We start from the raw sequence: 25,000 nt of genomic DNA, 5'->3' as shown, positions 1-25,000 counted from the left end.
TCTCCAGCCGTGGACAGGTAGCACATTATATATTAAGACTATTGAGACAGCCAACTGCCCCCTTATTAATGACAGAAATTCCCCTTATTAAGCAATTCTAAACCATCAAAACACAACATGGCATATATTTACTCATAAGCCGCACTTAAAAGTATAAATATGTTAGTACTCTAGGTAGATAGAAGGGCCTGTACCGTACTGCCAATAGCTCTAAATGCGGGGGGCACCATTCCTTGTCTATGTACATGCAAAGACCCCCCTCCCCCCTTGCTTTTCCCTGATAATTTTCTTGAACGATCATTTTGGAACAGCGTCTGGCTAGCTAGCGATACCGTGGAGTCAGGTATTTGCGGGTGTAGACTCGTTTCCGTAATGAAAATAACGTTGCAGTTCCTGACAAAGCTGTTGGTAGCCAGCTGAAGTTCCAAATCATCCATTTTGTGGGTGATGGATCAGGCAGTGGTCAAGAAGATACTCGGAAGTGGTGCTCTGTGTGGTTACTGCCTTAGCTTAACAGGTAGGCCCGCCCGGCATCCGCGCTTTTGCTTTCTTTCCCTTTGCGAGCCTCCGTCGTACTCTGAGTGGGCAGACTATCCACGGAGATCCCAGTGGTCTCGAGATGTCCTCGGGTATATCGTAGGTCTGTTGGTGTTGGGTTTATTCTGTATTACTATTATAAATATATTTGTATTAATTCATTTCTTTGTTAAATCATTCTCTTTCTATTTTCAAAGTGTTGCGAGGTCACGAGTATTGCCAAGTCATCTTTAACCTGGACGGCCTGTTCCAGGATGGTTATACAAACAATCCACCCAATCTGGGTCCTTGAGATTTGGTGGGCCCTTGGTGACGAGGCCAGGGCTATTCGGCCAATAACAAGAAGGTTGTTATCGTTATGTAACCGTACACTTCGGGTTTTTCTGTATGTAACCATTATATGATTATGATTATATTATATGATTCTTAGGTCAAGGAAGGCATAATTGTTCTAATCTAAATGTTGTTTAGGTCTAGTCTCCTGTTTTTGTTATTGGTAAAATACTTTGATTGTTATTGTAGTCCCAGATGTTGTTTTTACTCATACGTGATGGAATGATCAACAACTCTGTAAATTGTTTTGATTCATGGCAATAAGAGGCGTACGAAAACGTCTATTCGAGGAGACGTTCGGAAGTTGTAAGGTGACACTTGCTGACTCTCCCCTTCGGAGGCTTTTACCTGTTGTTATCCATTTCTATTTAATTAAATGTCAATAATTGAATAAGATGTCTGCCTGCAGTTATTGATAATTACGGACGAAGGTAATTATTAATGAACCTAACAGTTGGTAATCTGTTGTGATGGATATATCTCCTCTCGAGAGGATTTAAATCCCGGCGACTGTAGAAAAAGTTTGCCTCGCAGAGATGTTAGTAACTAACGAGAAGATTGAGAAAACAAAACAAAACTGGAGAGCATTGAGCCGCTACATCCGTGCGCGCCACCATCTTAGTCGTTCCCTTATGGACTTTAAAACGGCTAAGCCAATTTATCTGAAAATTTACATTTATGCTTTGATCGCCTGTGGATGCCATATATTATGTAATGTATCGAAATTTTTCCAACAACTACCGAAAAGCGATAATCAGAAAAAATAATCGGGTTTCCATTTTTTTCCCATTTACACGTTCGCAATCTGTCGTCTGGGGGGTTAATCCGGAGTTTAAACATGATGCATCTCTTAAGAGCAAAGAAAAACGATAAAATATAATCACCAATACGCTCTTAACTTCAAACCGGTATTTCCCGAAAACCATGTTTTCGGAAAAAATAAGGTCAGCATGCAGTGAAGCGGAAGGAAGAGTTGGGGCAAAAGCATTGTCTTTTACCCCACACTCAAACTATTCATTGGCATACCATGCATGCAAAGAAAAAAACACAAGCAACAACAACCTTCGAAAACCCACATCCCTGATTCACCCTTTACCGATTGCCTCCAGCCTTACAACACGAAGTGTGCAGAAGTACTATTGTTGGTGTGCGGTGAAAAGGAAATGCACATCCCATTCAAATATACGCCCTGCCCTGGGCACGGTGAAACTGCACGTGGCCACGCTATGCACACATTGGGAAATTTAAACAGTATCTATTGGCGTCTTACGCACCTACTTGGAATCCACACATAGGTTAACGAGCACTGCTCCTAAGCCTTACTCCAGTTTCAGTTATGTGCGGCGTGCACAGAGAAGGTGCTTTGGGTGAAGGTGCTTTGATTCAGTGTTCATCAAAGTTGACTGTAATGTCTTGGAAAAGAAGAATGCTCTTTAAATGAGCTTGGATTACAATACAGACACTCAAAAATAAATTTGATCTAACTTTCCACTAAACTTTATTCTAATTTTGTCTTACATTTTTAGACCTTTCTTCTCTCGGGTTGGCTCTATTAGCCCCGCCTCCACCCTGACTTTCAGCTGCAGTTTTTAAAAGCAACATTTTGAGGGTTGTTTGCTTATCTTCCCTTCAAAATATACCAAAAAGTATGCACAAAAATGTCCTTAAAATAGGATAATGTACGACCACTTGCCAACAAGAAGTAGTATACTCCTCGTATTAGCAAGCTGAGGCAAGCGTACAGAATTCTGCACTGAAAAAAATGCAACGCTCCGCCCAATGCTCGTCGAGACATTTACATGAGGGATTTGCGATGACAGAGACAGTGCCCATGTTGTTCTCAAAAGCAGCCTCTCGCGTTGGCCTCACTTGGCTGTAAGCTCGTATATCAAAATTTGTCTCGTATCTCAAGGTAAATATTTGCTCTAAATTTTATCCGTATCTCAAATTGCTTGTATGTTGGGGGCCTCGTATGTCGAGCTATTACTGTACTTGGATTTGATATAAAAGAAGCTGAAGAACCATCTGTGTGCCTTCATCTCACTCTCTGACCGGAGAATCTGTTTAAATGAGGTGTACAAGCGCTATCAAAGAACATTGCAAAGCTAAGCTAACTTGCCAATAACGAGAGTGAATAGCTGTCTTGAATAATCAACTACACTTAAACATATCTAAAACTGTCTGTATGTGCTTCTCCAAAACAGCGACAAATAACAGTGACCCTCAATATTTGCAGTTTTGACCTTTTTCAAAGGCCTCTGCAATTCTCCCTGGGACGCTGTCAATCAACTTCTGAACCAAATCATGAGTGATACCCGTCAAGTCTTGCATACTCAATGCTAGGAGTTTGTCAGAATTTGTGGGTTTTTGATTATCTGTTTAGGTTCATTAGAAACAATCCAAACCTGAGTCAGCAAAATTTTATTTTGACACATTGATCGTATCACAAATGACTTAATGCCGACCAAGTTGGCCACGGCTTGCTAAAAAACAATTGAAACCATTTACAAGCAACATCTGAAAGCATTGGAAAGAAAGCCAAAATTGCACCATACCATACCTATGCGCCTATAGGCCAGCAAGTCTATACAGTGGTACCTTGAGATACGAGCTTAATGCGTTCCGGGACTGAGTTCGTATGTCGATTTACTCGTATCTGAAATCAACGTTACCCATAGAAATGAACTAAAAACCCTCTGAAAAAACAAAAAAAACAGGATATTGGAAGAAAATACATTTTTTTTGTTCTAATTCGCCTCTACTAATAGAGTAACAAATAACTACTAGGCATGATTTTTAACAGTACTTAAATTAACGGATTTCACGTTTGGGGAGTGAAAAAAAAATGCAACATTCTACCCAGTGCACGTAGAGACATTTACACGAGGGAGTTGGTGGCAAGATGATGTTCTCAAAGCAGCCTCTTGCGTGGGCTGTATGCTATCAAAACTTGTCTCGTATCGCAAGGTAAATATTTTCTCAAAATAGTACTCGAATGTCAAGGTATTGTGGTACGCATATACACGTATACACATGTGGGTTGTTCAAAATAGGTGTTGATTCCTCCACTTTATTACGTCATTTTTATTATCCGTACCCGATGAATTGAAACGTGTTGCAGTCAGAAAATTATTATTAATTACTGTGGTACCTCTACTTACAAATGCTTATACAAATGAAATTGTCAGGTGATGAAAAGCATTACTCTTTAGCACATACATAAAGTCATATACATATTTCATTCAAATTTGGTATGCTTTTATCATTCCAAGGGTTTAGGTGGCAGTATTAAAGATCATGGAATGAATTACTGTATTTTCTCACATGTAAGACGAATTAGAAACTATGAACTAAAAATTATGATTGAATCAAGGGTGCGGGTTATATGCGCACAAGACATATATCAATCCAAAACTTTTTCCACCAGCAAATTATTATTTGTTGTTTATTTTGTTTTGCAGTATGAAAACAACCATTACCGGATGAACTACTAACTTTTTTATAATATTGACCCTTATAAAGTGCTTTTGATTCATACAGCATATCAGAAATACCCGGTGCGATGATTTTTCTTAAGATTTTCCCTATAATGTAACAAATTTTTACTCCGTATTAAAACCATGAATATGGAGGTGAAAATTGTGAATCAGGGGTGGCGTATACGCGAGAAATAGAAAAATTCCACAATTTTAAGGGTGCAGCTTATATGTGAGAAAATATGGTATGCTAATTTCCGCATTTATTTGAGTATAACGCGCAAAATCTTGTACCAAATAACCTCAGCAAAGTCCGGGTATGCATTATACACGAATCAAGGCTAAACACTGCCCTCCACCAGTGACGTAAAACCGTCTTTGTCCGCTAAACTGAGCACGAGATCCCGTTCTATTGGCCGGTGCTCAAACTTAGAAAAAATAATGGAATCAATTGTTTGGTGAATCTGATGAAGAATCAGACTTTGAAAAAAAATTAAATATGATGAATTACACTAAGGATTTAAAACTAAATTCAATCTGAGAATAGTGTTCATTCTGGAAGAATTTTTTTTACCAGTTTTCTGTACCATATGTTGGGAAAAAATGTTTTGTCATGGCGACAGGTGTTCAGCATTTAAATGCCAGGTACCTTACCGGTACAATCCTTGGTCTGAGCTTAGAAAAAGTGAAAAAAAAACTCACCTTTTTCTTTTTTTTTTTTTTCAAAATTATGGGTGCGCGTTATACTCAAATAAATATGGCATGACTCTCTGTGCCGCCTAAAAAACGTACAGAGCCACTTCTGGAACCAATTAATTTCCAAAGTAGAGATACCACTTTATTTGCTGAAAATAATTGGGGTTAATACATTTCAATATTAAATATCATATATTTTAGTGTATTCAAATAAATAAATGCAATGATGCAAAAAATTGTTTTTTTATGTTTAACACAATGTCTTGATTGGTACTGGTCTTTGTAGTGGTGCTTGGGGCCCAAAAGGCTGTGATTTTATGAAACGGGTGTTTAATTGTTTATCAATGCGGCAATTAACTGAAATATTTATTTCCAGGCTTAAAAAATGAACATGGACGATTACCTGGTCGATTGGTTGCAGCCATGATAAAGACTTGTCTCCGGGCTTCCAAGCCATCCATTTCTGTCAACAACTGGTTAACAACACGTATGCTGGCACCTGACTAAAATTAAACAGAATAATTTTATTAATGCAATAACGCAATTTTGTTCATTTCCAGTCAATCAAGTTCAAAACAAAAATCCCAAAGCATTCTGTGAGATGCGTTTTGTTAATTTGATATTGCATTATAGTATTTTCTTAACACTGTAAGGAAACTAGATTAACAAAAAAAACATGCAAAATTCCAGAAAGTTACGTTTGAGACAAATATGAAGTGTAGATGTCAAGTATGCCAACAAATTTTGATCAAATGATCGTCACTAGTGTAATCATAAATTTATTAGTATAGATTTTCTCACCTCATGGCCTGAACGGCGTGGACATAAAGCATCAATCTCATCAAAGAAGATAACACAAGGAGCAGAATTACGTCCCCTTTGAAATATTTGTCTGACAGCTCGCTCACTTTCTCCAACATACTGAACAAATAAAAAATAAACAATAAAAAAAAATCTGTAAAAAAAGCAATTATACTCCTTTTGTAACCAGTTTCAGTTGAGAACATTTTAATAAAATTTGATGTTCTTTTTGTTTTGGTGGTAGTTTTGCATGCTACAACCTAATATTCTGTCAAATTTTTTTCCCACAATTGCATTTCTTTTTGGGGCGATGGCCAGCTCAGTCCGTCTCATACAAAGCGAGAAAAATGTAGTTAGACACCACAAAAATTGAACTAAAATGTGCATTTTACTTATAAAATAAACATTTGTATTTCTTATCCAACATTTTTACCTGGTTTACAAAAAAATTGATAACGTCAGGATGAAAAAAAGGATAGTTTTTGCCAAGAAGGTATTGTTCTGTCAAAAACTATACCTATTTCCAAGAGCCTTATTTGTCATTCATTGATTTTCAACCCACACCAGCAAAAACTACTTTCGCACACTCAAAAAGATGTCCCAATTAGTTGTTGGGATTTTTTTTAAAAACAACTTTTCCCTTAAAGCCCATTGAAATTAAATGGGCCTCAAACTTTGTCATTGACAACCCATGTACATCGATTTAATTTATGCCAAAGTACGTCAAAGCCATTGGCAATCATATATGGCAATATAATTGACAAAATACGACCAGTTTTAAACAGGAAGTTAAAACGAAAAGCTTACATATCAACAGGAAGGGACTGCAAAATTCAACCCAGATGTCTACGATGCTTAAACACAATACACTGACATACCAGTCAAATTGTTTTTCCCATATTTAATAAGTTTTTTTGATCATGACAAAGTGTACGCCGTGGAACAACTTTTGTAATGGATTTTTTAAAGTGTTTTTGTAAAACCGCTCCCGTTTTCCCCATTTTGGCTCTTATCCAGTTTGTCCCGCTCACCAGTAGCAGACGTAGATGTCATCGCCGACTGTTTAAGTATTGTCGTGCTTTAAGCATGATATGCGCACACAATTCCCCTTTCATCTGTACGCTTTTTCACTATATAAATACGGCGCGTCAGAAATCCGTCTACTTTGGATGAAATTTTAAACTTTTACGTGCGCACTATGAGTAAATATAGTGGGGTAAATAAGTATTTAGCCAACCACAAATTGTCCAAGTTAGCCTAGTTGAAAAAATTGGAGGCCAATTGTTAACATTGGGTAAACCTCAACCATGAGAAGACAATAAAAATAAAATCACATTTTTAAATAATTTATTTGCAAATCATGGTGGCGATTAAGTATTTGGTCAATAACTAAAGTCCATCTCAATACTTTGTGATGTACCCTTTGTTGGCAATAACGGAGGCCAACGTTTTCTGTAACTCTTCACAAGCTTTTCACACTGTTGCTGGAAATTTGGCCCTTTTGGGGCTGTCGTTGGGCAACACAGACTTTGAACTCCCTTCACAGATTTTCTATGGGGTTGAGATCTGGAGACTGGCTAGGCCGCTCCAGGACCTTGGAATGCTTCTTATGAACCAACTCCTTTGTTGCCGTGGCTGTGTTTGTCACGCTGAAAGACTCAGCCAAGTCTCATCTTCAATGTCCTTGCTGATGGAAGATTTTCACTCAAACTCTCAATACATGGACCTATTATTTCCTATGCACAGAACAGTCATCCTGGTCCCTTTGCAGAAAAACAGCTCCAATGCATGTTTCCAGTATGGTGTTCTTCGGATTCAATTCAGTATTCTTTCTCCTCCAAACACGAGAACCTTTTCTTCTACCAAAAAGTTCTATTTTGGTTTCATCTGACCATAACACTTTCTCCCAGTCTTCTTTTAGAATCTAGATCATCCAAATGCTCTCCAGCCAATCAGGGCTGGATGTGTACTAGCTTCAGCATGGGGACAGCAGTGTAGGATTTGAGTCGCTGGTGGCGCATTGTGTTACTGATAGACTTTGTTACTGTGGTCCCAGCTCTCTGTAGGTAATTCACTGGGATTTTTGCTCACCGTTCTTGTTATAATTTTGACGCCACAGGGAGAGATCTTGCATGGAGCACCAGATCGAGGGAGATTATCAGTGGTCTTCCATTTTCTAATAATTGCTCCCACAGTTGAGTTCTTTACACCAAGCGTTTTACCCAGCCTGGTGCAGGTCTACAATTTTTCCTAGATGGCGGCACGCACAGGTTCAGCTGCTCTTGGCACTCCAGTTTGGAGATTTGTTTTCTCAATCTTATCGTTATTCACTAACATCTGTGAGGCAAACTTTTTCTACAGCCGCCAGGATTCAATTAATCTCGGGAGGAGATATGATATATCCATCACAAGAGATTACCACCAAATCTACAATATCCCAAAAAACATCTCGAGACCACCTGGATCTCCGTGGATAGTAATGATATCTTAGATTAGGCAATACAGACGCTCCCCTGCTTACGAACATTCAATTTACGAACAAACGGTACATATGAACATGTTTTCAAATTGCGTTTATGTCGAAAAATGTTTGTAAGTTCGATTTTGTATTGCGCGCCTTTTTCCGAGTAGTGCTTCTTTCCGCCGCTAATACCGACGCCTGGCGCTGTGGACTCAGTTAACCCAGCATCCACCTTCTTTTGCCCAGTTCGTTGCAATGCAGAAATGCATGACATATCTCCAGTGCGCAAAGAACCATTTTCATTTCTATCATTAAATATCTCGTGCATCCATTATTCAATATGGTTGGTGAAAAGCGAAAGGCTTCTAGTGAGGGAGGTGCAAGGAAGAGGCAACCCATTTCATTTGAAACAAAAGTGGCAATAATAAAGAAGCTTGATGCGCGTAAGAAAGTGGTTAGCGATGCACGGGAATACAACTTGAATGGTTCGACCATCAGTACCATTTATAAACAGAAAGATCGAGCAGCAGGACCCAAATACTGTGATCCCTTGCTTATCGCGGTTAATGGGGACCGGACCCCACCGCATTAGCTGCATATCCACGAAGTAGGCGGGCGCCATCAAAAACGATTATAGAAACGTATAACACGTGCACAAAACCACCACCAGGCTAATATGCTGTTCATTAAGGTGTATTATTCCTCATTAGAATGCAGGTGTTATGTTGGTGCATACAAAACATCACTGCAAATGTAATAAATGTAAACTTTTATTCAGAAAACTCAGAAATTCAAAAACATCATAGCAGAAATTCAAAAACATCATAGCAGTCCGGATGGATCTCCCGCAGTTCTTTGGCGCATAAGAAACATTGTTATGGGGAGTTGTGAACGTTGTTTTTTTTGGTCGGTGAGGATGCGCCTGTAAACAGCCATGACCTCATCGATGCGATTGCTGAACTCGACTGCCCTCACCATGTTTTCGTCCATTTTTTTGGCCTTTCTTTGGAGGTCTTTGGCAGTATTAAAGAGGTCCTGCAAATTATGCAAAGTAAGGCCACCTTCGTCAGCTTCGTCACCCTCGTCGTCGGCAGCAGGCTCCTCTTCCTCCTCACTCGCCGACTTGGTCATCTCCTGTAGGTCCTCCTCTGTCAGTGGGTCTGAGTGACAGTCGATGAGATTTGTAATCTCATCAGCCGTCATTTCTGAGAAGCCTTCGGGCTGCACCAACCTAGCCAGCCTGACAGCATTATCAACGGCTGAGTGCTGAATTTCGTTGGGAGTGAAGCCCTCATAGTCCTCAGTGATTTTCTGTGGCCACAATTTCCTCCAGCTGGAGATGAGTGTCTGTTCTTTCATGCCCTTTGGGGCATTCTGAATGTTGGTTAGACATGTGGCTATATTGTAGTCCTTCCAGTAGGACTTCATGCTGAAGGTCTCGTCGGGCTCTTCAATGGAGGAGATGAGACCCTCCATTGTCGCCTTGGTGTAGAGGGCTTTGAAGGCCCTGATAACCCCCTGATCCATGGGCTGGATGAGGGAAGTGGTGTTGGGGGGAAGGAACTCCACCTGCATCCCTTCATGGTGCAAATTAGCTGCATGTCCTCCTGCACAGTCCAAGAGTGGAAACACTTTGAAGGGCAGTCCCTTTTCGGCCAGGTAAAGTTTTACCTGCGGAACGAAGGAGTTGAAGAACCAGTCATGTGTGAGGGCCTTGGTGATCCATGCTTTTTTGTTGGACATCCAGTAGACTGGCAGCAAGGCCCTGTTCTTGTTCTTCAACGCGCGATGAATCAGTGACCTGTAGATCAGGCCGGGCCTCAGCATGAATCCTGCTGCATTGCCACACAAGAGCAGAGTCACTCGATCCTTGTCTTCTGGAGTTCATCCTTGAAGAGAAAGATTCCGGACGGCATCCTCTTCCAGTAGAGTCCAGTTTCATCCATGTTGAAGACTTGCTCCGGGACATAGCAATTTTCTTCTATCAATCCCGGGAACACACCCTCAACATAGCACCTTGCTGCTGCTCCGTCTGCAGAGGCTGCATCTCCATGCAGCGACACATTCCTTAGTCCGACGCGCCGCTTAAACCTCTCAAGCCAGCCCTTGCTGGCAGTGAAAGCCGTACGTGGTCGTGGGTTAGTCTGGCTTGAGGCACCGGGCAGAGGATCACCTTTGTCGACGTCTTCTTCCTCGTCCAGAACGCTGACATCGTCATCACCACTCGCATGCACCATGGCGTCGAACTAAGATTTAGCCTCACTACGGATTAAGTTTCCGTCCAGGCAGATTTCCTTCGCCGTACAATCACGGATCCAAATAACCAGTGCATTTTCCACCGCACCATGACTTTATTCTGGGTGTTCAAAACCCTGTTGGCATCTTTCGTGAAAGATGTTGCAGCAGTTTTGCGGATGTTCTTCTCCTCCTTTTTTATGTACCTCACCGTGGATTCATTCAGGCCGCAATGTCGAGCTACACTAGCGTAGCTACTTCCTGCTCTCAACTTGTCCAATAAACTCACTTTTTCGGTAATTGTCAACATCTTTCGCTTTTTCTTTGGCTCACTAGAAGCACCAAGGGATGGAGAGCGTTTGGGAGGTATCACGAAGGGCTTCACAAAACTTTTGCGCTTAACTTGGCGAGAAGCGTACTGTACAGCACGAGATAAGTGTGGACTGAGAATGTGCATCGGGAAAAGCTTGGGCTTCCGTGGTGAATGGGCCAATGGGGAGTCGGGTACATTCAGTGAGCAATCAGCTTGCGCGTTTATGCCCGTTATGTGGCCGTAATGCGACCGTGATGCGGCCGCGATGCTGCCATGATCCCTCATGATGCTTTGCGCATAATTCTTATTGAATATTTTGTTTACACACCTTGTAAGATGATGTAATTTATAATTTTAGTTTCATGTCTTTACTTTCCCCCCCCAAAAATCTGTGAACTCTGCGCACTCGATAGCTGAAGCGCGAAGTAGCGAGGGATCACTGTATTAAACTCCTTTACCTTAAACTTTGAAGTCCCCCTTAAGAATTAACCCTTACTTCAAAAATTGTAACTAACTTATTACTGCTCACACCACCATTTGACCCAATATTTCCATCTTTGACATTTCCAACTCAGGAACTCTTTCTCACATTTTTGGTAGGAACCAGAACTCTTATTCCTGGAACAAAGTCCCAACAACTGATTGATCACAAACTCGGTCGCTTCGGAGGTGCTCTTACTGGGTACCTGCCCCCACACACCTCGGGGGAACTGACCGCTCGGTGGTCCGGTGTAACTGTTTTGTCACGGGCCACTGAGCCGGGTGAATGTATTACCAGTGTCTCTTTAGCCTCCATATGTTCCAAAGGTGTCTCTTCCAGTGAGTACGGGCTACCACCTACTGCTCCAGGTGTGCCTTTCCTGTCCACATCTGCATGAACCACCACCGGGTATTTGTTCGTGACGTCCAGCTGCTCATCTGGAAACGGCATTGTCTCTGGTCTGGATGGTTGGTTGTACAGCATGTGATCTATGTGGACGGTGCGTCGGCTCACTCCATTCCACACCATACAGGTGACTGGTCCGAGTCTTTTTTCCACTATTCTTCTTGTCCACCTCTCCTTTCATCCACGGAAATTTCGGATCAGGACTCAGACAGGTGTCTCAGCTTGGAGGCGGTCTTATCATGGTTGGTCTTCTGTCTTTGTTGTTTCGCTTCGAAGTGAGTGAGATCTGAGCTGAACTGTCCGCTCTGCAGCTCCATTTGAAGCGGGATGGTAAGCCGGTACCAAAGTTTGTTTTATTCCATTGCTCAGCAGGAAGGTTTTGTACTCCTGTGACGTGAATTGAGGACCGTTGTCGGAAACAATCTCCTCAGGAAGAACGTAAGACGAAAAGATGTTCCGCAACACCTCACAATTACTTTGGCTGCCATGGTTGTTGCCATGGCGATGACCTCAAGCCATTTGGAATGACTGTCTACTATTACTAAAATATGTGTTGATCTTTTGTGGCAAAGTCAATATGTTTTTGTTGCCAAACTCTAATTGTCCACTGCCAGCAGTGTAGAGGTGCTGCTGCTGGTAGCTTCCACACACACTGACAGGCCTTACATTGTTGCACAGTATATTCTATGTCACTGTCCAGCTGTGGACACCACAAGTAACTCCTGGCCAAGACCTTTATCCTGCATCCTCCCGGGTGTCCTTGGTGAAGATCCTGCAGTAGTCGCTCTCGGTGTGCTGGTGGAATGATAACTCAAATTCCCCATAATATGCATCCTTGTTCCACAGACGGTTCATTTTTCCGGATAAAGTATGGGTTAAGTGTCTCACCCTGGTTATGACTTGGCCATCCAGACCGCGTCAACTCCAGTACTTTACACAGGACTGGGTCCTTTAGAGTGCTCCTTGCAATCTCCGTAGCCTGCACGGGAAGCTCATCCACTACTGCGAAATAGAAGTGCTGTGTTCCTCCGCTGTGTTATCCTTCCCCTTCCACGGCAGTCTAGATAAGGCATCTGCATTGGCGTTTTCCGCCAACGTTCTGTACTCGATATAGTAATCAGAAGCCATCAGTCTCAGTGCCCAACGCTGCATTCGCAGAGCAGCTAAAGTCGGAATTCCCGACTTTGGTCCCAAAACGGCCAGAAGTGGCTTGTGGTCAGTTATTACACTGAACTTGCGCCCATACAAGTATTTATGAAATTTGGTCACACCAAAAATTATGGCCATGGCCTCTTTCTCTATATGGCTGTATTGTCTTCTGCCTCTGACAATACACGTGACGCAAATGCGATCGGGTTCTCCTCCCCTTATTCCATTATGTGAGACATGACTGCCCCTATTCCATAAGGGGGATGCATCTGATGTCTCAAGGGTTTCTTGGTGTCATAATGAACGACTATGGTGTTTTTTACTAACTGTTCCTTCACATCCTTGAATACCGCTGCACATTAAACTTTCCATTTCCACTCAACTTCTTTCCTTAGCAGTTGATGTAGCTGCTGCAGCAGTGTCGACAGATCCTTGATGAACCGACCTTAATAGTTCAATATTCCTAGAAAAGACTGCAGCTCTGTGACATTTTTAAGCCGGGGTGCATTAACGATGACTGCATTTTCCGCTCAGTGGGGTGCAATCCTACCTTATCTATCAGGTGGCCCAGGTATTCCACTTTCTCCCGCATGAATCCACATTTGGCTCTTTTCACTCTCACCCCGTAGCGTTCCAGAAGGCTCAGTACCTCCTCCAGATTCCTTAGGTGTTCAGTTCTTGCTTTACCTGTGACCAATATGTCATCCAAGAAACAGGTCACATGCTCCAAACCTTGGAGGATCTAGTCCATCACATTCTGAAATATAGAAGGTGCACTGGACACTCCGAATGGAAGTCTAGGGTACACATAAAGTCCTTTGCGAGTATTTATTGTCAAATACTTTTCTGAGTCTTTTTTCCAACTCCAGCTGTTGGTAAGCGTGTGACAAGTCCAATTTGCTGAAAAGAGTGCCCCCAACTAGGGTGGCAAAAAGGTCTTCAACATTTGGTAGTGGATGTCTCTTCTTCCACACTCTGATTCACTGTGACCTTATAGTCCCCACAGATACGAATTGACTTATCTACTTTGGGCACTACCACTATGGGCGCAGCCCACTGACTATGTTCTTTCCTTAAGATAATTCCAGCTTTTTCTAGGCGATTCAACTCATTCACCATTGCATTCTTTTGTGCATACGGTACTGGCCTGGCCTTCCTGAAGATCGGTTTGGTACTTGGTTTTACAGTAATGTTGGCCTTAAAATCACGAATCGTGCCTAGCTCCTCAGAAAACACTGCTTTGTGTCTCCGCAACACTGCCTCTACATCTGAATTGTCACATGCCTTCGCGGGTCTAACTGCGAAGATGCTTGCCCAGTCTAGTTGTCAATTTTTGAACCAGTTACGGCCAAGGAGGGCTGGTCTGTCACCTCTTACGATTACCAGTGGTAGATCACTCTGACTCCCATATTCTACCTTCACAGTTACTTGTCCCATCAAAGGATTGTTCTCCCTAGAAAAGGTCGCCAGCTGCCCTTTACTTACTTTTAATGGTCGATGCGAGAGGTGCCTCCTATATATTCTTTCAGAAACAAGTCTTACAGCAGCTTGGGCTTCTGTGGTGAATGGGCCAATGGGGAGTCAAGTACATTCAGTGAGCAATCAGCTTGCGCGTTTATGCCCGTTATGCGGCCGTGATGCTGCCGTGATCCCCCATGATGCTTTGCGCATACGTGCATTTTTTGTGTTTCAAAATTTATAAAATGATGAAATTACTAAATCTAATTGAATATTTTGTTTCCACACCTTGTAAGATGATGTAATTTATAATTTTAATTTAATATCTTTAATTTTTTTTTCACCCAAAAAAATATGCGAAGCTCTGCGCACGTGATAGTTGAAGCGCAAAGTAGCGAGGGATCACTGAATTGAACGTTGCACAAAGGTTGCAAATCAATTGAATGATGCCATACAGTGCTCCCGCATCATTTATGATGAAAAAAAGAAAACTGTGCAATCATTAGATAGTTTCTTTCAGCCAGTTTCTAGTAAATCTCTTTCCATCCCTCTAATGTTGGTACAGTACTGTATGTACAGTGGACCCTCGCTACTTCGCGTTCCACTTATTGCTACCTGCAGAGCTTCGCGGATTTTTTTCAGGAATTTTTTTTTTTAAAGATATTAAATTAAAATTATAAATTACATCGTCCTACAGGGTGTGGAAACAAAATATTCAATTAGAATTAGTAATTTTATCATTTTATAAATTTTAAACACAAAAATGCACGTATGCGCAAAGCATCATGGGGGATTATGGCCGCGTCACTTCCGCATCACGCCCGTGCAGCGGTACGTCACTTCCGCATTACGGCCGTGTCACTTCCGCATTACGGCCGTGTCACTTCCGCATCACGGGCATAAACGCAAGCTGATTGGCCAGCTGAATGCTCACTGAATATACTCGACTCCCCATTGGCCCATTCACCACGGATGCCCATTCTAAGTCCACGCCTATCTCGTGCTATACAGTACACTTCTCGCTAAGTTAAGCGTAAACGTTTTGTGAAGCCCTTCGTGATGCCTCCCAAACACTCTCCATGCACTGGTTATATGGATCCGTGATTGTATGGCGAAGCAAATCAGCCTGGACGGAAACTTAATCCGAAGTAAGGGCTGGCTTGAGAGGTTTAAGCGACGAGTCGGACTAAGGAATGTGTCGCTGCATGGAGCAGCAGCGAGGCGCGATGTTGAGGATGTGTTTCTGGGAATGATAGAAGAAAATGGCTATGTCCCAGAGCAAGTTTTCAACATGGATGAAACTGGACTCTACTGGAAGAGGATGCCGTCCCGAACATTTCTTTTCAAGGACGAACTTCAGAAGACAGGTTTCAAAGCCCACAAGGATCGAGTGACTCTAATATGATGCAAGGATTGAGTGACTCTGCTATGATGTTTTTGAATTTCCGAGTTTTCTGAATAAAAGTTTACATTGATTACATTTGCAGTTTTTTACTCTATTCATATACTATATTTGATTTGTTTGTATGCACCAACATAAAACCTGCATTCTAATGTGGAATAAAACACCTGAATGAACAGCATATTAGCCTGGTGGTGGTTTTGGTCACGTGTTATACGTTTCTATAAGCGTTTTTTTAATGGCGCCCGGCTATTTCGCGGTTTTACCCTTCTGCGGGGTTGTCCCGGTCCCCATTACCCGCGATAAGCGCGGGTCCACTGTATTCTCTCTATTTTGTTGAATGTTTTTTTTTTCAGTACAAACCAATGCTGGTTACTTATACAAGCCTTAAACATACAAATGCACTTATATAAACCTTCAATATACTTATATAGGCTTTAAACATAAATTACAATACAAAATATAGCAATGAATCAACTTTAATTTGAACAATTTCAACTTATGAACACATTCAACTTATGAACACGTTCAACTTATGAACACGTTCAACTTATGAACACGTTCAACTTATGAACACGTTCAACTTATGAACACGTTCAACTTATGAACACTTTCAACTTATGAATACTTTCAACTTATGAATGCTTTCAACTTATGAACGCTTTCAACTTATGAACACTTTCAACTTATGAACACTTTCAACTTATGAACACTTTCAACTTATGAACACTTTCAACTTATGAACACTTTCAACTTATGAACACTTTCAACTTATGAACACTTTCAACTTATGAACACTTTCAACTTATGAACACTTTCAACTTATGAACACTTTCAACTTATGAACACTTTCAACTTATGAACACTTTCAACTTATGAACACTTTCAACTTATGAACACTTTCAACTTATGAACACTTTCAACTTATGAACACTTTCAACTTATGAACACTTTCAACTTATGAACACTTTCAACTTATGAACACTTTCAACTTATGAACACTTTCAACTTTTGAACACTTTCAACTTATGAACAAGTGCTCGTAACCTAACTCATTCGTAAGTAGGGGAGCGTCTGTATTATAGTATTTAACTTAACAGGATGTGACCCTTATATTTCTATATTACTTATTTGTGGTATTTTGCTGGGAAAGCGCACTTTGTGAAGTAGCACCACCAATTTCGTCATACGAAGCTGTGTATGATGACAATAGGCTTTTGATGATTCGATGATGATGATAAAGTCTATGTTTGAACAGTGCACATTAGGTGGTTGACTGAATACTTTTTTTCCCCACTGATTGTGCCGCTTTGGATTTGTAAATTGTTTTTAATGAGAATTCCAATCATAAATAAGGGGGCATTTAATCCAACTCCTATACTATTAAATGTGGAGGCTTCAGAATTGTGTCTGTATTTGTCAAACAGTTTTAACATGCCACATGGAAGTTTGAACTCAACACTTAACAGTTTGGGTTGTACTTGTTTAGTGGAGGTGACATGCCCCCGTTTTCCACAAGTAAAAAATAAATAGTGGTTTGCCTTGGCTTAGAACAGTTTTCCACAAAGAAAATGTTAAGACCATTTATGTTTATAATGATGACCACATAGGACAGTGAACAAATGGCCATAGGTTAATACGGCTAACTGACTCTAGGCAAGATCAGTGATATTTTTAGGGCTAGATCAGCAATAAACTAAATTAATTGATCAATCTTTTATCTAGACTTATTTTCTATTACAGGTGTTTTGTGTCGGTGAAAAATATGGGGTGTACCATTGTGGGCGAGCTGATCTGGCCCCTTTTCCACCGTGCTCATTCCAGACTAGTGGAGAGCCCGGAATTTCCGGGGTTTACCCGGGAATGCAACGCAAAATTCAGGACCCCAGACATGTCTGGAAATCCCCAAAATTGTAACCTATTTTTTCTTTTAAACAAAATGTTAGGGTCATTAGTCTCACATTTATTAGATATTTGCTCGCAACAAAGAACACTTTGATTAACTTAGCTTATTAACATTAGAAAAATCATTTTTAGTACATCTGCTTGCAACCGGAATAAACAACGGGAAGGTTGCTCCTCTCTCCAGGTGATCTTCAGAATTGTTTTAAGAAACATCGAGAAACACCTTCTTCTGAAAGGTTCACAACGCTCCGGAGGACTTTCAATTCTTTTGACTTCTGACAGTGTTGCCAACAGTGCTCCCTTGGGAAGATCCGACAGACCTTCAATTGTTTAGAGAACTGAGATGCATGTTGTAAATCAGGGGTCTCAAACTCAATTTACCTGAGGGCCGCAAGAGGCAGAGTCTGGGTGAGACTGGGCCGCATCAGGATTTCCACAAGAAAAGCGCTGATAAAACATTCCAACGTTATCAAATATCTTTATTTTTTAACCAAAAATAATGGATTAAATAAATTAATTTAAAGATTATTAAAAAAATAAATCAATAAGTCTTAAAAAAAATTAAAAAATAATGAGAATACAGTAGATATACAGTGGCTGGCTAAGTAGAGAAAACTAATTATTTTTATCCCGTTTCAAATGTCTGTATTAACAGCTCTTTAAATTTTAACTTTCTGAACTTGAATGGAACATTGAACATGAAATATTCTGGACAGCTTCTCTTGTCTACTTCTTGCTACTAGAGACCTGGCAGAGCTTCTTCTCACATAGCTTAGTCACATTTGGCTTGAGGGAGGAAGCAGTGGAGACCCTCAATAGAGCTTGAAGATGCTCATCAGTAAGTCTGGACCTATACTTGGACTTATTGAAGTTCATGGTGGAGAAGAGTTTCTCACACAAGTATGTGCTCCCAAAAAGGCACATGGTCCACTTGAACATTCGGGAAAGTTTAGGGAAACTGGGGGTCAACTCTCTCAAAAATTGCCCAAGCTTGTCTGCTTCTCCACTCACCTCCCTGAACTTGGCTTTGAGTGCAGAGTTGCACTGCAGGTCAATGAGCTCCATTTGAAGATCAGGACGGGCATCTTGCACATCAAAGGAGAAGGGGTCCGAAAAAATTTGAAATGTGGCTTTGTGTGTCTTGAAGTCTGCAAATCTGTGATCAAATTCCTCCTGCAGCTTCGAAATGGCTATCACATATTTCTCACCACTGAATGGTGTGCCTGCATCCACAAGAGCCTTGCATCCTGGGAAATGGAAAAGATTTGTCTGAGAGAGCTGGGCTTTCCATAACAAAAGTTTAGTGCAGAATGCTCTCACGTTGTCATAGGCAGCACTGACAAGTTGCCCCTGGCCTTGAAGCTTCTTGTTCAGTACATTAAGCTCAGGTGTGATATCAACAAGAAAAGCTAAGTCTATGTGCCATTTGGGATCACTTAGCACAGCAACAGCAACCCCGTCTATCTCCATGAAGTCTTTTACTTCTGCTCTCAACTCAAAAAATCTCTTCAACACATTTCCCCTGCTGAGCCAATGTACCTTAGTGAAGTAGAGCACAACCCCATATTCAGACTCCATTTCCTCCAAAAAAGCACGAAACATTCTATGCTTTAAGCCCCTGGATCTGATTTGGTTGATGCATTTCACAACGACAGACATCACATTGTCAAACTTCAGGCATCTGCTGCAAAGGGCCTGCTGACGGATAATGCAGTGCAGAGCTATGGCCTCCTCCACACCCTCCTCTTCCAGTTTTTTTTTGAACAAGTGCTACCAGTCCATTCTTCCTCCCAATCATTGATGGGGCTCCATCAGTTTTTATTCCAACAAAGCTCTCCCATGGCAAACCGGCAATCTGAATGGCATCACACAGCTTGTGAAATAATTCCTTAGCGGTGGTCTGGCCATGCATTGGAATTATTGTGGGCAACTCCGCCAACACTTCAAAATTGTCATCAACACCACGGACATATATTGCGAGCTGGGCAGTGTCTGTGATGTCTGTGGTCTCATCAAGAGCCACTGGATATACACTGAAACTTTGCGCTTTCTCACAAAGATGACCATAAATGTCACTTGACAGGTCAGAAATGCGCTCTACCACGGTGTTGGCAGAAAGGCTGGTGTTGTTGAACTGACTTTTCTTTTCTAGACAGACAATATGTGCAGCCTGTAATATGCACTTTTTGATAAATTCACCTTCTGTGAATGGCTTTCCTGCCTTGGCAATCAGCTCACAAACTGCGTAGCTAGCTTCGACTGCTGCATTACTTTCTTTTGTAGCCTTCTTAAAAAAACCCTGTTGCCTCAGAAGACTTGTTTTAAGACTGTCAACCTGGTTCTCTCTCATCTCCCTGGTATTTGTCGTACTCCTCAGCATGTCTCGTAGCATAATGACGTTTCAAATTGTATTCCTTGTGGACTGCAACTTTTTCAGTGCAAATGAGACACGTCGGGGTGCCCCTGTGCTCAACAAAGAAATATTGCACTCCCCACTTTTCTTGAAACTGTCTGTGCTCATCACTGACCTTTCTCTTCACAGCAGGGTTTGAAACAGACATCTGTGGGGCTGTAATATGGGTTTACACTAGGAATGAGTCTCGGATTGAATGTTTAACTTTCAGTCGCGCGGTTCTGTGGCGCATGCGCACTTTCGATTTGACCGTTTGACTTTCAGTCGCGCGGGTCTGTGGCGCATGCGCACTTTCGCTCAATGATCGTATTGGATTACGACAGCTCTCCGAGCGGAGTGATCGGCTTCACGGCTTCTCCTCTGCCCAGCTGATTGGAGAAATTAGTGAGTGAGCGAGGCACTGGACAGCCCGGCCCGTCCCGCCCTCCAGAGCCGTATACTTCACCGTGATTGGTTAATCCAGCTCCGAACACCGTGTCATTCATATCAATCTTGCGGGCCGCACGGACATTAATCTTGCATATTAAGACGCGGGCCGCAGATTATCGTCCCGCGGGCCGCGGTTGGCCCGGGGGGGGTGGGGGGGGTGGGTTTTAAATCTTATGCAATAAATAAGCAAGAGAGGCGTCGATTCGGCAGAATGGTCTTGTCCTAAGGCGCATGAGGGTCCATTCTCTCTTGCAAGACACCGGTTATGAGTCAGATGTCTGTTTTATTTGTGTGCCTATTGGTGAACCTATCACAATCATTTTGGAAAAGTACTGAATTTCCAATTTAAATGCCTTGAAATTCACACTATTGTTACAGCTTTTGGCTTTGCCAAGATGGCGCCGTTCACGCGGGAGCAAGCGGCAGTAGCTCTGTACACTTGTTTTTCGTGTTTTATAGACCTATTTTTTTAAATTACATTTTAATATTTCTGAATACATTACTTTTTACTTTACTTTGTACTTTATACTTTTTATTTTAATGTTTTTACAACTTTCCTTGTTCTGTTAGCCTGGTTTCTTTCGGCTATTTATTTTTTGGAACCATTCAGCCATGCCTACACTGTCACACACATGGGACTAGCTGTTACAATACGCAGCAAAAGGAGCAACACCTCGGTGCCGCCGGAGTTTCGGAGCTGGACAAAAGTGCCGGGAGAAGAGTCAACGCTTCTGACCAACCATTCTATTGTGGGATAAGATGGAAGAGCTGTCGGCGCTTACCAGCAACGGAGTTGAGGAGTTCTGCCCTGCTGCTGTGTTCTTCAGCTCCAGACTACTGAGGATCCGTGCGGATAAGCTTGTAAGAGTGACTCTGCATATTATCTACCTCGGTCACAGTCTGCAGAAGTTCCCCATCCCATGGAAGACTTCCTGCGTGTGGTTATATATTTCTGCATATCTCGAACTCCAAAGAGTTATCAATTAAACTACTACTTTGTCTTCATTTGTTCTCACGACAGAAATGATTCCACAGTGCAAAGAAATTAATGGGGAAATATCTTTTATTTTTACATTGACAAATGCATGTCTTACAAAGTTCAAATATGGCGCTGTTGCTTAATAAAATAATCCTGAATACTCTTCCTGTGAGAAGAGTATTCAGGAATATTTTGTATATTTATAATATTTATAATGTGCTAAAATCACGCGGAAAATGACATTTAATGATTAAATACAGATACTGGAGCTCTTTGGAAGCTTAAACCGAGCCCAGGGTAGTGATTTCCCCGGTAAAAAACAGCCATGAGAGGCGAAACGTCCAAATGCAGCCACGAAAAGCACAAAAGGGACTTTATATCCAACCGAAAACAGCATTAAATGAATAAATACGAATACCGCAGCATAAATAAAAGTACTGGCAATTTTTAGAGACTATAACCGAGACCAGGGTTTTTGATTTCCCGGTAAAAAGTTAACTTTTAACCCGGTACCGGACCCAATTGCTGTAAAATTATTTGTCCATCAGGTGGAAGTATTCTGCTGATTCAAAACCAGTGTAGAGTGAGTATGGGTGTGTATTAAAAGCGAGTCCACTCGGTTCTGTTGGGTCATTTTGCACGGGGAATGTGTCTAAAATTTTCTGGAGTATGATTCCTGGACTTACTAAAATACAGACTAGAGGGCTTAGAGAACAATACCTGAAAATGCTATTGAACACACTTCAAGTGATGTGTGCGAATAAGAACAATATTTTAATTTAAAATAATTTCCCATTATTTTAAGAAATATAGATTCAAAATGATTTGCTGAGAACCTTAATTGAAAGATTAATCTCAATGTTTTCTATGCTGGTGTAAATTACAGTATCTACTGTTATAACTACTTTTTTTCTTCTGCCATTAGAGTACTTACTGTTATAACTACTTTGTTTGGCCGTGAATAAATGCCCTTGTTATTCTTAATGAATGTTGTTACCTGTAACGGGCCGTTTATGGCTCGCGGGCTGAGGTTGAAAAACTTGTATACACACACGACCGGGGGCGGGGCGAGCGCGTCGGCACAACGTCCTTTGGCTGGCTAGTCGGTCGGCTAATTAGTCGTTCAGCTAATTCTACGTTCGGCTAGATGCCCCTCGGCAAGTTGGCCCTCGGCCAGACGTCAATCGGCTGAATGTCTTTCGGCAAGTAGACCGGCCACGATCATTTCCGGGGTTATTCTAAAGGAAGTAGGCCTACAAAGCACTGGTAAGTCAATGACAATGAGTTGCTGACTGGCCCACGCTGATAAAGTACACTCAAGCTCAGACCTGGTAATTATAGGATTTATGACGGCGCAGTGAATTGGTTCCAACTTGACTCGATGGAAAAGCACGTAATTCACACCAACTACACAGCACAAGCACCGGGACCAACTGCCATTGTTGTTCTTTTAGAAAGGGGTAAAAGTGTGACTCACCATATTTAGGAGCTCTGGACCTTTGACTGAGATGAAATTGAGACCTGACTCATTGGCCACTGCCTGTAAAACAAGTCAACAATACATTTAATGGACATAACAATAACGTTGAAATCAAAAGTAGCCGTATGTTCCTCTTATGACACGCAACAATTCATATACATATGTGAAACACCAAAGCATTATCAGTCACAATATTAAAAAATGAGGTTTTGGAACAAACTTCGGCAACAGATATAAGGCATATTGCTAGGAGTAATTACTCGCATTTAAGCCGCTTTTGTTGAACCAAAAAATAATGACTGAAACGGGGGTACGACTTATATGCGCATAAAAACACATAATTGCATGTTGACGACGCCATGACACGATGACGTCACGATGCATTGGAGCCTTGACGACATGACAAGAATGCGGACGATATTTAATTTATTTCATAAGAGAAAAGATGAACAGATAAACCGCCAAACAAAATGTATTTTGACATCTATGAATATAATTCAAGGAAAAAATAAACCGTATGTTGCATAAAACGTGGCAAAACATGCTTGTGCCACTGACCCACTCAGGGTGTGGCCATCTTACTGCAATTAAAACTTGCTCTGACCCTTGCGTTTACCATGTCAGCACATCACAATAGTTAAGGTTGATCGAAAGTCTCACGGTCGATCGTTAAAATTTAAACCTTGATAACAGCGTAATGTGTATGCTATTAAAGCACCAAGAGACTTAGTGAACACTACGTATACTGCTATGGGCATATTTCAAGACTGTGCTTACGGTACTTTGTTTTTAAATTTGTCCATGTGCAGACAACACCCTCACTATTTGAACACAGAAAGGAAAATATTGTACATTTGTGATTAAGAAATAAAACAAAATTCCGCTTTGATTTTTTTATTCTTTGTTTTTTGCCCATAAGTGACAACTATTGCAGTAATACAAAACAGCTATACCTTCTGTGTCTAGCTATGTTGCCTTTTGTTAGTCTCTGTCTCTCTCTCTCTGTGTCTGTGTCTCTGTCTCTCTCTCTCTGTGTCTGTCTCTCTGTCTCTCTCTCTCTGTGTCTCTGTGTCTGTGTCTCTCTCTCTGTGTCTGTGTCTCTCTCTCTGTGTCTCTGTCTCTCTCTCTGTGTCTCTGTGTCTCTCTCTCTCTCTGTGTCTCTGTCTCTCTCTCTGTGTCTCTGTGTCTCTGTGTCTGTCTCTCTCTCTCTCTCTCTGTGTCTCTGTGTCTCTGTGTCTGTCTCTCTCTCTCTCTCTCTCTCTCTCTCTCTCTCTCTCTCTCTCTCTCTCTCTCTCTCTCTCTCTCTCTGTCTCTGTCTCTCTCTCTGTGTCTCTGTGTCTGTCTCTCTCTCTCTCTGTGTCTGTGTGTCTGTCTCTCTCTCTGTGTCTGTGTGTCTGTGTCTCTCTCTCTGTGTCTGTGTGTCTGTGTCTCTCTCTCTGTGTCTCTGTGTCTGTGTCTCTGTCTCTCTCTCTGTGTCTCTGTGTCTGTGTCTCTGTGTCTGTGTCTCTCTCTCTGTGTCTCTGTGTCTGTGTCTCTGTGTCTGTGTCTCTGTGTCTGTGTCTCTGTGTTTGTGTCTCTGTGTCTGTGTCTCTGTGTCTCTGTGTCTGTGTCTCTGTGTCTCTGTGTCTGTGTCTCTGTGTCTGTGTCTATGTGTCTGTGTCTCTGTGTCTGTGTCTCTGTGTCTGTGTCTCTGTGTCTGTGTCTCTGTGTCTGTGTCTCTGTGTCTGTGTCTCTGTCTCTCTCTGTGTCTCTGTGTCTGTGTCTCTGTCTCTCTCTGTGTCTCTGTGTCTGTGTGTCTGTGTCTGTGTGTCTGTGTCTCTGTCTGTCTCTCTCTCTGTGTCTCTGTGTCTGTGTCTCTGTCTGTCTCTCTCTCTGTGTCTGTGTGTCTGTGTCTCTCTCTCTCTGTGTCTCTGTGTGTCTGTGTCTCTGTGTCTGTGTCTCTGTCTCTCTGTCTCTCTCTCTGTGTGTCTGTGTCTCTGTGTCTGTGTCTCTGTCTCTCTGTGTCTCTGTGTCGGTGTGTCTGAGTCTCTCTCTCTGTGTCGGTGTG

At 41.8% G+C, this 25,000-nt stretch overlaps 1 protein-coding gene across 10 annotated transcripts in view; it reads right to left on the bottom strand.

Annotated features, from left to right (window-relative positions):
• The window catches only part of nvl (nuclear VCP like), a 135,705-nt gene that overhangs the window by 21,081 nt on the left and 89,624 nt on the right, over window positions 1–25,000 (bottom strand). For 9 of the 10 annotated variants that reach the window (XR_013327978.1, XR_013327979.1, XM_077728980.1 and 6 more), the window contains 3 exons: window positions 22,951–23,013; window positions 5,844–5,963; window positions 5,446–5,545 (listed from right to left, as the gene is read on the bottom strand). Coding sequence is in view for 8 of the 10 variants with exons in the window: in XM_077728980.1 (XP_077585106.1) it covers window positions 5,446–5,545; window positions 5,844–5,963; window positions 22,951–23,013 (283 nt within the window). In the remaining 2 variants the exon portion in view is untranslated. Of the gene's footprint in view, window positions 1–70; window positions 643–5,445; window positions 5,546–5,843; window positions 5,964–22,950; window positions 23,014–25,000 lie in introns of those variants that run through there. The other variant, XM_077728983.1, reaches the window with a different exon arrangement.

This window comes from Stigmatopora nigra, chromosome 12, assembly GCF_051989575.1.
Source record: "Stigmatopora nigra isolate UIUO_SnigA chromosome 12, RoL_Snig_1.1, whole genome shotgun sequence".
NCBI classification, from domain to species: Eukaryota; Metazoa; Chordata; class Actinopteri; order Syngnathiformes; family Syngnathidae; genus Stigmatopora; species Stigmatopora nigra.
Note: the sequence above shows the minus strand (reverse complement) of the source record. Positions and strands in the feature narration are given on the sequence as shown.